The sequence below is a fragment of the Mandrillus leucophaeus genome, unplaced genomic scaffold, assembly GCF_000951045.1.
Source record: "Mandrillus leucophaeus isolate KB7577 unplaced genomic scaffold, Mleu.le_1.0 Scaffold132, whole genome shotgun sequence".
In the NCBI taxonomy this organism is placed as follows: domain Eukaryota; kingdom Metazoa; phylum Chordata; class Mammalia; order Primates; family Cercopithecidae; genus Mandrillus; species Mandrillus leucophaeus.
Window position 1 is genome coordinate 2,689,341 of NW_012101277.1, and position 12,082 is coordinate 2,701,422.

A 12,082-nucleotide genomic window follows, 5' to 3' on the forward strand; every position below is an offset into this window, starting at 1 on the left:
CAGAAGAAATCTATGCAGCAAATCATTCAGGAGGTGGCTTGGGTGCTGTTAAAGGCATTCAGTTTTAAAATGGGAACAGGGCATAAAAGGTTGGAGAATTTGCAGCCTGACAATACAATAGAAATGAAAATCCCATTTTCTGAGGAGAAATTCAAGCTGGCAAAAGTACCGAGCAGCCAAATGTTAATCCCCAAGACAACGGGGGAAAATGTCTCCAGGGCATGTCAGAGGTCTTCACGGCAGCCCCTCCCATCACAGGCTTGGAGGCCTAAAAGGAAAGATGGTTTTATGGGCTAGGCCCAGGGCCACCCTGCTCTGTGCAGCCTAGGGACTTGGTACCCTGTGTTCCAGCTGCTCCGGCCATGGCTAAAAGGGGCCAAGGTACAGCTCAGGCTGTTGCTTCAGAGTGTGGAAGCCCCAAGCCTTGGCAGCTTCCATGTGGTGCTGGGCCTGTGGGTTCACAAAAGTCAATAATTGAGGTTTGGGAACCTCCGCCTTGATTTCGGAGGAGGTATGGAAACGCCTGGATGCCCAGGCAGAAGTTTGCTGTAGGGGCGGGGTCCTCATGGATAATCTCTGCTAGGGCAGTGAGGAAGGGAAATATGGGTTTGGAGCTCCCACACAGAGTCCCTACTAGGGCACCACCTACTGGAGCTGTGAGAAGAGGGCCACTGTCCTCCAGACCCCAGAATGGTATAGATCTACTGAGAGCTTGCACTGTGCACCTGGAAAAGCTGCAGACAACGCCAGCCCGTGAAAACAGCCAGCAGTGGGGTTATAACCTGCAAAGCCACAGGGAAATAGCTGCAGAAGGCTGTGGGAGCCCACCTCTTGCACCAGCGTGACTCGGATGCGAGACATGGAGTCAAAGGAGATCATTTTGGAGCTCTAAGATTTGACTGCCCTGCTGGATTTCGGACTTGCATTGGGCCTACAGCCCCTTTGTTTTGGCCAATTTCTCCCATTTGGAATGGCTGTGTTGACCCAATGCCTGTATCCTCCTTGTATCTAGGAAGTAACTAACTTGTTTTCGATTTTACAGGCTCATAGGTGGAAGGGACTTGCCTTGTCCTGAATGAGACACTGGACTGTGTACTTCTGAATTCATGTTGAAATGAGTTGAGACTTTGGAGGACTGTTGGGAAGGCATGACTGGTTTTGAAATGTGAGATGAGATTTGGGAGAGGCCAGGGGCAGAATGATATGGTTTGGCTCTGTGTTCCCACCCAAATCTCATCTTGTAGCTCCTGTAATTCCCATGTGTTGTAAGATAGGCCTGGTGGGAGATGACTGAATCATGGGGGTGGGTCTTTTCCATGCTGTTCTCGTGATAGTGAATGGGTCTCACGAGATCTGATGGTTTTAAACATGGGTTTCAGGGAGGGGCCAAGATGGCCGAATAGAAACAGCTCTGGTCTGAGGTTCCCAGGGCGATCAATGGAGAAGGCAGGTGATTTCTGCATTTCCAACTGAGGTATCCATCTCATTGGAACTGGTTAGGTAGTGGGTACAATCTGCAGAGAGTGAGCAGAAGCAGGGTGGGGCGTTGCTTCATCTGGGAAGTGCAAGGAGCTGGGGGGCTTCCCTCCTCCAGCCAAGGGAAGCCATGAGGGACTGTGCTACCTGGCCCAAGTACTATGCTTTCCCATGGTTTTTGCAATCTGCAGATCAGGACTTGTGTGCCTACACCACCAGGGCCCTAGGTTTCAAGCATAAAACTGAGTGGCTGTTCGGGAATGCAATGAGCTAGCTGTAGGAGTTTTTTTTCATAACCACAGTGGTGCCTGGAATGCCAGCGAGACAGAACCATTCACTCCCCTGGAAAGGGGGCTGAAGCCAGGGAGCCAAGTGGGCTCGCTCAGTGGGTCCCACTCACCGAGCCCAGAAAGCTAAGAACCACTGGCTTGAAATTCTCACTGCCAGCACAACAGTCTGGAATTGACTTGAGACGATCAAGCTTGTTTGGGGGAGGGGCATCCGCCATTACTGAGGTTTTAGTAGGTGGTTTCCCTTCGCAGTGCTAAGGAGACTGGGAGGTTTTGACTGGACAGGATTCACCACAGTGTGGCAAAGTGGCTGTGGCCAGACTGCTTCTCTACATTCCTCCTCACTGGGCAGGGCACATCTGAAGGAAATGCAGCAGCCCCAGCCAGGGGTTTACAGATAAAACTCTCATCTCCCTGGGACAGAGAAACTGGGGGAGGGATGGCTGTGGGTGTAGCTTCAGTGGACTTAATCTTTCCTGGCTGCAGGCTCTGAAGAGAGCAGCTGATCCTGACAAGGGGGATTCTCCCAGCACAGTGCACCAGCTCTGCTAAGGGACAGGCTGCCTCCTCAAGTGGGTCCCTGACCCCATGCCTCCTGCCTGGGAGAGACCTCCCAACAGGGGTCGACAGACACCTCATACAGGAGAGCTCCGGCTGGCATCAGGCCGGTGCCCCTCTAGGACGAAGCTTCCAGAGGAAGGAGTAGGCAGCAATCTTTGCTGTTCTGCAGCCTCCACTGGTGATACCCAGGCGAACAGGGTCTGGAGTGGACCTCCAGCAAACTGCAGCAGACCTGCAGAAAAGGGGCCTGACTGTTAGAAGAAAAACAAACAAACAGAAAGCAACAACAACATTAACAGAAAGATCCCCCAACAAAGACCCCATCCAAAGGTCATCAGGTTCAAAGACCAAAGGTAGACAAATCCACGAAGATGAGGACAAACTAGTGCAAAAACGCTGAAAATCCCAAAAACCAGAAAGCTGCTTCTTCTCCAAATGATCGCAACTTCTCTCTAGCAAGGGCACAAAACTGGATGAAGACTGACACTGATGAATTAATAGAAGTAGGTTTCAGAAGGTGTGTAATAAACTCCTCTGAGCTAAAGCAGCACGTTCTAACCCAGTGCAAGGAAGCTAAGAACCTTGATAAAAGGTTACAAGAACTGCTAACTACAATAACCAGTTTAGCGAGGAACATAAATGGCCGGATGGAACTGAAAAACACAGCATGAGAAATTAGTGAAGCATACACAAGTATCAACAGCTGAATCGATCAAGCAGAAGAAAGGATATCACAGATTGAAGATCACCTTGCTGAAATAAGGCACGAAGACAAGATTAGAGAAAAAAGAATGAAAAGGAATGAACAAAGCCTCCAAGAAATATGGGACTATGTGAAAAGACCAAACCTATAATTGATTAGTGTACCTGAAAGTGATGGGGAGAATGGAACCAAGTCGGAAAACACATTCAGAGAGAAGTGAACTCTCGGGAGAACTTCCCCAACCTAGTAAGACAGGCCAACATTCCAAATCAGGAAATACAGAGACCACCACTAAGATACTTCATGAGAAGATCAGCCCCAAGACACAAAATCTTCAGATTCTCCAAGGTTGAAATGAAGGAAAAAATGTTAAGGGCAGCCAGAAAGAAAGGTCAGGTCACCTACAAAGGGAAGCCCATCAGACTAACAGCAGACTCTGCAGAAACCCTACAAGCCAGAAGAGAGTAGGGGCCAATATTCAACATTCTTAAAGAAAGGAATTTTCAACCCAGAATTTCATATCCAGGCAAACAAAGCTTCATAAGCAAAGGAGAAATAAAATCCTTTCCAAACAAGCAAATGCGGAGGGATTTTGTCACCACCAGGCAGCCTTTACAAGAACTCCTGAAGGAAGTACTAAATGTAGAAGGGAAAAACTGGTACCAGCTACTGCAAAAACACACCAAAATGTAATGACCAATGACACCGTGAAGAAACTGCATCAACTAATGTGCAAAATAACCAGCTAGCATTATGATGACCAGATCAAATTCACACATAACAATATTTAGCCTTAAATATAAATGGGCTAAATGCCCCAATTAAAAGACACAGACTGGCAAATTGGATGAAGAGTCAAGACCCATTGGTGTGCTATATTCAGGAGACCCATCTCACATGCAAAGACACACACAGGCTCAAAATAAAGGGAGGAGTATTTACCAAGCAAATGGAAAGCGGAAAAAAAAAAAAAAAAAAAAAGCAGGAGTTGAAATACTAGTCTCTGATAAAACACACATAAAACCAACAAAGATAAAAAAAAGACAAAGAAGGGCATTACATAATGGTAAAGGGATCAATGCCACAAGAAGAGCTAACTATCCTAAATATATGTGGACCCAATATAGGAGCACCCAGATTCATAAAACAAGTTCTTAGAGATCTAGAAAGAGACTCAGACTCCCATGCAGTAATAGTGGGAGTCTTTAACACCTTACTGTCAATACTAGACAGATCAATGAGATAGACAATTAACAAGGCTATTCAGGACTTGAACTCAGCTCTGGATCAAGTGGACCTCACAGACATCCACAAACTCTTCACCACAAATCAACAGAATATACATTCTTCTCAGTACCGCATGGCACTTATTCTAAAATCGACCACATAAATGGAAGTAAAATACTCCTCAGCAAATGCAAAAGAATAGAAATCCTAACAGTCTCTCAGACCACAGTGCAATCAAATAAGAACTCAGGATTAAGAAACTCACCCAAAACGGCACAACTACATGGAAATTGAAGACCCTGCTCCTGAAGGACTCCTGGGTAAATAACGAAATGAAGGCAGAAATAAAGAAGTTCTTTGAAACCAATGAGAACAAAGAGACAATGTATCAGAATCTTTGGGACATGGTTAAAGCAGTGTATAGGGGGAAATTTATAGTACTAAATGCCCATATCTGAAAGCTGGAAAGATCTGAAATTGAAACCCTAATATCACAATTAAAAGAACTAAAGAAGGAAGAGTAAACAAATTCAAAAGCTAGCAGAAGACAAGAAATAACTAAGATCAGAGCAGAACTGAAAGAGATAGAGACAGGAAGAACCCTTCAAAAAATAAAAATAAAAATAAATGAATCCAGGAGCTGGTTTTTTGGGAAAAAATAACAAAATAGACAGACTGCTAGCTAGACTAATGAAGAAAAGAGAGAAGAATCAAATAGACGCAACAAAAATGATAAAGGGGATATCACCACTGATCCCACAGAAATAAAAAACTACCATCAGAGAGTACTATAAACACCTCTATGCAAATAAACTAGAAAATCTAGAAGAAACGGATAAATTCTTGGACACATACACCCTCCCAAGACTAAACCAGGAAGAAGTCAAATCCCTGAATAGACCAATAACAAGTTCTGAAATTGAGGCAGTAATTAATAGCCCACCAACCACAAAAGGCCCAGGACCAGACGGATTCACAGCCGAATTCTATCAGAGGTACAAAGAGGAGCTGGTACCATTCCTTCCGAAAATATTCCAAACAATTGAAAAAGAGGGACTCCTCTCTAACTCATTTTATGGGGCCAGCATCATCCTGATACCAAAACCTGGCAGAGATACAACAAAAAAAGAAAATTTCAGGCCAATATCCCTGATGAACATTGATGTAAAAATCCTTAATAAAATATTGGTCAACCGAATCCAGCAGCACATCAAAAAGCTCATCCACCATGATCAAGTGGGCTTCATCCCAGGGAAGAAAAGCTGGTTCAACATATGCAAATCAATAAAAGTAATCAATCACATAAACAGAACCAATGACAAAAACCACACGAATATCTCAATAGATGCAGAAAAGGCCTTCAATAAAATTCAACATCCATTCATGTTAAAAACTCTTAATGAACTAGTTATTGATGAAACATCTCTCAAAATAATAACAGCTATTTATGACAGACCCACAGCCAATATCATATTGAATGGGCAAAAGCTGGAAGCATTTCCTTTGAAAACCGGCACAAGACAAAGATGCCCTCTCTCACCTCCTATTCAACAAAGTATTGGAAGTTCTGGCCAGGGCAACCAGGCAAGAGAAAGAAATAAAGAGTATTAAAATAGGAAGAGAGGAAGTCAAATGGTCTCTGTTTGCAGATGACATGATTGTATATTTAGAAAAGCCCATCGTCTAAGCCCCAAACCTCCTTAAGCTGATAAACAACTTCAGCAAAGTCTCAGGATAGAAAATCAATGTGCAAGGATTCTTATACACCAAAAATAGACAAGCAGAGAGTCAAATCATGAGTGAACTCCCATTCACAACTGCTACAAAGAGAAAAAAATACCTAGGAATACAATCTACAAGGGACGTGAATGACTTCTTCACGGAGAACTACAAACCACTGCTCAAGGAAATAAGATAGGACACAAACAAATGGAAAAACATTCCATGCTCATGGATAGGAAGAATCAATACTGTGAAAATGGCCACACTGCCCAAAGTAATTTATAGATTCAATGCTATTCCCATCGAGCTACCATTGACATTCTTTACAAAATTAGAAAAAACTACTTTAAATTTCATATGGAACCAAAAAAGGGCCAGTATAGCCTAGAAAATCCTAAGCAAAAGAAGAAAGCTGGAGGCATCATGCTAACTGACTTCAAACTATACTACAAGGCTACAGTAACCAAAACAGCATGGTACTGGTACCAAAAAAGATATGTAGACCGATGCAACAGAACAGAGGCCCCAGAAATAACTCCACACATTCTGGGATGCAAAGCTGTTTCAACATATGCAAATCAATAAAAGATCATGTGATCTTTCACAAACCTGACAAACACAAGCAATGGGGAAATGATTCCCTGTTTAATAAACAGTGCTGGGAAAAACGGCTAGCCATATGAAGAAAACAGAAACTGGACCCCTTCCTTATACCTTATAAAAAATTAACTCAAGATAGATTAAAGGCTTAAATGTAAAACCCAAAACCATAAAAACTCTAGAAGAAAATCTAGGCAATACCATTCAGGACACAGTCATGGGAAATGACTTCATGACTAAAACACCAAAAGCAATCGCAACAAAAGCCAAAACTGACAAATGGGAGCTAATCAAACTAAAGAGCTTCTGCAAAGGAAAAGAAATTATCATCAGAGTGAACAGGCAACCTTCAGAATGGGAGAAAATTTTTGCAATCTATCCATCTGACAAAGGGCTATTATCCAGAATCTACAAGGAACTTAAACAAATTTACAAGAAAAAAAACAAACAACCCCATCAAAAAGTGGGCGAAGGATATAACAGACACTTCTCAAAAGAAGACATTTATGCAGCCAACAAACCTGTGAAAAAAAGCTCTTTATCACTGGTCATTAGAGAAATGCAAATCCCACCACAATGAGATACCATCTCACGCCAGTCAGAATGGCGATTATTAAAAAGTAAGAAAACAACAGATGCTGGAGAAGATGTGGAGAAACGGGAATGCTTTTACACTACTGGTGGGAGCATAAATTAGTTCGACCACTGTGGAAGACAGTGTGGCGATTCTTCAAGGATCTAGAACCAGAAATACCATTTGACCCAGTAATCCCATTACTAGGTAAAGGATTATAAACCATTCTACTATAAAGACCATGCACATGTGTTTATTGCAGCACTATTTACAATAGCAAAGACTTGGAACCAACCCAAATGTCCATCAATGATAGACTGGATAAACCAAATGTGGCACATATACACCATGGAATACTATGCAGCCATAAAAAAGAATAAATTCACATCCTTTGCAGGGACATGGATGAAGCTGGAAGCCATCATTCTCAGCAAACACAGGAACAGAAAATCAAACACCACATATTCTCACTCGTAAGTGGGAGCTGAACAATGAGAACACATAGACAAAGGGAGGGGAACAACACACCAGGGCCTGTCGGCGGGTGGGGGGAAAGGGGAGGGAGAGCATTAGGACAAACTCTTCATGCATGTGGGGCTTAAAACCTAGATGACAGGTTGATAGGTGTGGCAAACTATCATGGCACATGCATAGCCATGTAACAAACCTGCACATTCTGTACATGTATCCCAGAACTTAAAATAAAATAAAAAAAAGACACACACACACACACAAAAACCAGGAGTTTCTCTGCACGAGTTCTCTCTGAGACATGACTTGCTCCTCCTTGCCTTCCACCATGATTGTGAGGCCTCGCTAGTCATGTGGAACTGTAAATCCAATAAACTTCTTCCTTTTGTAAATTGCCCAGTCTCCTATATGTCTTTATCAGCGGCATGAAAATGGACTAATACGGCTATCAAGCAGAGGTTTTCTCAAAAACGAATGAAGGAAGGCTGTGTCTTTAATGAAAACAATGTATTTGCTGCCAATGATAAAATACGGGCTTTCGAGCAAGAATGAGAATCTTGGAAAACTTGACTCTGACACCACGAAGTTGACAGCTTCCCAATACTTAGGTTTTTCTCATAAGACAGGTGATGTTTTAAAAAAATGTGATTTGAAAAAAACTGTAGAATAAAATGTGTCAACATTTGGAAGATCTGCATAACTCAGTGAATCAATATTTTTCAAATGACCAAAATGTATGAAATTTACATTTGAAAGATTTTAATATTATAAAAGGTTCATTGATATGGTTTCAGATTCTATCATTAAACTTTAAGACTTAAACCACCACTGGTCAAGTTTTGATGTGCTATTAATGATCTGAAAATACTCCTTTTCAACTATGTATCTGTGTGAGGCTGAATTTGCTTCATGTACTTCAACCCAAACATTGTATTACAATAAATTAAATGCAGAAAAATATACAAGAATTTAGCTGTCCTCTATTTAGTCAGATAGTAAAGAAATTTGCAAAAATAAACAATGCAACGCTTTTTGGTAATTTTATTATTTTGGAATATAGTTATTTTCATAAAAATGTTATTCATGTCAAAATACAACGGTTTTGTACTATTACTTTAAAATACCTTAAAATCTTATTTCTATTTCGAATATGACAAACATTAATAGATATAACCCATATAACAGAAGTTCTTTGGGTCTTTAATAATTTTCAAGAATGTAAAAGGGGTACCAAGATCAAAATGTTTGAAAACTTCAGGTGGGGAGGTAGAATCTGCAAGACTTGCTGACTAACTAGACGAGAGAAGAAAGGCTGGAGGAGGAACTCAGGATGGCTCTTAGATGGTACTTGAAATAGGCAATACAGGAAATGGATCCAGTTTAGGTTGAGGGGATGGGAGAAAGAGGGGTAAAAAGATTTGGTTTAATCTGAAGTGGTGAGTCCTACATGAAATTTATGAAAAATCTGGAATTCAGAAAAGTGGTCTAGTCTACAAATAGAGAATGGCATATTTTGTGTCAATTTGAGCTGGGGGAGAGGATTAGCACAGAATCACCTAATTTTGAACACCTACTACGGTATGATAAAAGAGGTCTTCCGACAGATATTTAGGGAATGTCAATGCATTTAAGGTCTGAGCAGAGCTGCTGCAAACAGTTAGTGAAGCTGCACTGCACTGTGCCAGGGAGGGCCTGTCACATAGACTACACATGATATGAATGATGCCCTCTAGAGCTGTGCACAATTTGCAAAACCAAAAGTGGCAACCCTAAAGAGAAACTGAGCTAGACAAAGGACTGGTCAGAGAGGCAAAGTCCTTGGAATAAAAGGTTGTACTATGTATTCAAATTCAGAGAATTTCTTTAGGAGATGGTTATCAAAAAGAAATACTAAAGACAGGTCAAATAAACTAGGTTAAAAGGAAAGACAAATAAGAACTTTGTTAAATCCTGAATGGGTGGCAAGCAACATTAAGTATAGACTTTTAAAAATGTAGGTGGCTGTCAAAGAAAAAAAGCTAAAAGATGGTATATGGAGGAAGCATATGGTTTTTGCTTTTAAAGATGAAGATGTGTTTATGTTCATAGGCTGAGGGGGAAGATGACATTAGGAAAGAAATAAAAATAATGAACTGGTGTTTACCATATGTATGGCACTATGCTAGGCATTTAAATATGTAGGAGAAAGGAGATAATAACAGAAAAAGTAAGGACCAGGAAGCACTGAGATAAATACTATAGGTAGAGTACAGGGACTGTCCTTAAACAGCAAGGTGATCAGAGAGATAAGGATGGATGTGGTCAACAGGTAAAGGTAAAGTATAACAATTTTACAATACTGTTACAGACATTCCTGATGAGTGATAACGCATCATTTATCTCTTCTGATTCCGACTTCTGACTCAGATTACACATGGTCCAATCTAGCTAACATTTGTGGAGCTAGTATCAGGTTATTTAGGGGTTGACTGGTCAGTCTGTGGATGATAACCAGAGCCCTTTAGCTCTCTTTCTGTGACGTATGTGGAAATTAAACTGTTCACTAGCAACTCTGCTCTAGTGGCTCTCTAGAAAAAGGAGAGAAAAAAATGCTAAGAATATCATAAATTAACTAGACATCAAACCACTTACCTAGAATTAAACTAATTTTGGCCAGTTTGGGCTAGGTATAACATATCGTGCCTTCAGACAGAAAAAGAAAAGACTTCCATTTAGCTGAAGTGGTTTCATGAAGAGAGAAAATTCAGCCTTACTCCTGACAAATGAATGTTTGTAGTATCTGAATTTCCCTATGCCCAATATGTTTCAACTAAAAACATGCAATTCAAGGCTAAGTTGAGCCTCTTACCTCAATAGAAAAACACAACTTGCTTTTAGTAAGTCAACTAAACATTTAACACTCATGGAAATCTAACACCATATTAAGCAACCAAAATACAGAGAAGTCTGAATGCTGACACAGCAAAAGAGTTATTTAAAGATTTTTATATTTTCAAACCCAACACTGTAAAACAACCTAACTTCATACAATCTAACATCATAAAACAAAAATTATCTTAGTAACAAAAACAAGACCAACATTACACTCTCCATTTCTAAAAATCATCTTAAGACAAGCTCTGAAAGAAAAAGAATATTCTAAATCTCCTAAAAAATTAAACATTTTTACTGTTGTAAGACACATATTAGTTCAGTTCAACAGCATTTGCTGTGTGCTTCCTATATGACAGGTAGGGTGTCAGGTGCTTAAAGATACACAAAAGAGAGTTTAAGTAGATTTACATTACATATAAATTGTTTTTCATAGCTCCATTTTTCCTTATTTTGACTGCTTACTTTTACATATAATATTTGATAACATAAAATGTTCCATTTTAAATAAATGAAATTATAATAAGTTTTTCAGCCATTATGAATCTAAGCACCAAACTTGCAACCCATTTTTATTTAAACTTTATTACAGAATTTTGAAACATACATTAACCCTCATGTACCTAATATCAGAAACTCAGCTTCAAAAATAACATTCTAGTGCATGCTTTACCAGCACATATACCAAAAGTGGAACGATACAGAGAAGATTAGTATGGCCACTACAAAAGGATGATATTCAAAAATTAACATTCTACCATTCTTATTTTTTCTATAATCCTTCATCTTCCCTCCGACTCCCTCTTTTGCTGGAGTAGTTTAAAGCAAATTCTAGACACCCATAATTTCACCTGAAAACACAACAATATGTATCCCTAAAAAATAAGGGACTTTTTGTTTTGATCAGCACAAGTTTTCCTGAGCCTTCATGATGATTCTATTTGATGCCAACTGTCCTTCATTATTTCAGGATGCTCTTTAAGGTTTTGGTATGTTGTTCTCTACATTTTTGGTTAATTTATATATGCGTATATTCCCATTTTTAGGAATATGACTCCATACCTGCAGTTCTCAGTACTCCATACTGCAGCTCCCCTTAATTGTAATCTAAGCATTTTTGTTTGGCTACTCCATTACCTCAAACTTTAAAGTCTCAGAAAACAGCACTCTACGTCTGTTCCTTAATGAGAATGATAACAACGTAAAATAAGGCACAAAAGGAAATTTAAGGATTCAAAATGTCTTTTAAAAAGATAACAGCTGGGCACGGTGGCTCATGCCTGTAATCCCAGCACTTTGGGAGACTGAGGTAGGCAGACTGCTTGAGCCCAGGAGTTTGAGACCAGCCTGGGCTGAAACCCCATCTTTACAAAAACAAAACAAAACAAACAAGCAAACAAACAAAAAACCCCAAAATTAGCCAGGTGTGGTAGTGTGCCTGTAGTCCCAGCTACTTGGGAGGCTGAGGTGGGAAGATCATCTGAGCCTGGGAATTCGAGGCTACAGGGAGCTGTGACTGCTCCACTGCACTCCAGCCCGGGTAATGAGAGTGAGGCCCTGTCTTAAAACAACAACAACAAATTACAG

The 12,082-nt window shown here is 40.5% G+C and overlaps 1 protein-coding gene across 3 annotated transcripts in view; it reads right to left on the reverse strand.

The window, feature by feature from the left end:
• The window catches only part of USP15 (ubiquitin specific peptidase 15), a 148,907-nt gene that overhangs the window by 61,897 nt on the left and 74,928 nt on the right, over window positions 1–12,082 (reverse strand). Inside the window, exon 7 of one of the 3 annotated variants that reach the window (XM_011972928.1) lies at window positions 8,653–10,191. The exons of the other annotated variants lie outside the window; for them this stretch is intronic. Coding sequence (XP_011828318.1) covers window positions 10,167–10,191 — 25 coding nt within the window. The 3' untranslated portion in view covers window positions 8,653–10,166. Of the gene's footprint in view, window positions 1–8,652; window positions 10,192–12,082 lie in introns of those variants that run through there. 3 annotated transcript variants of the gene reach the window in all.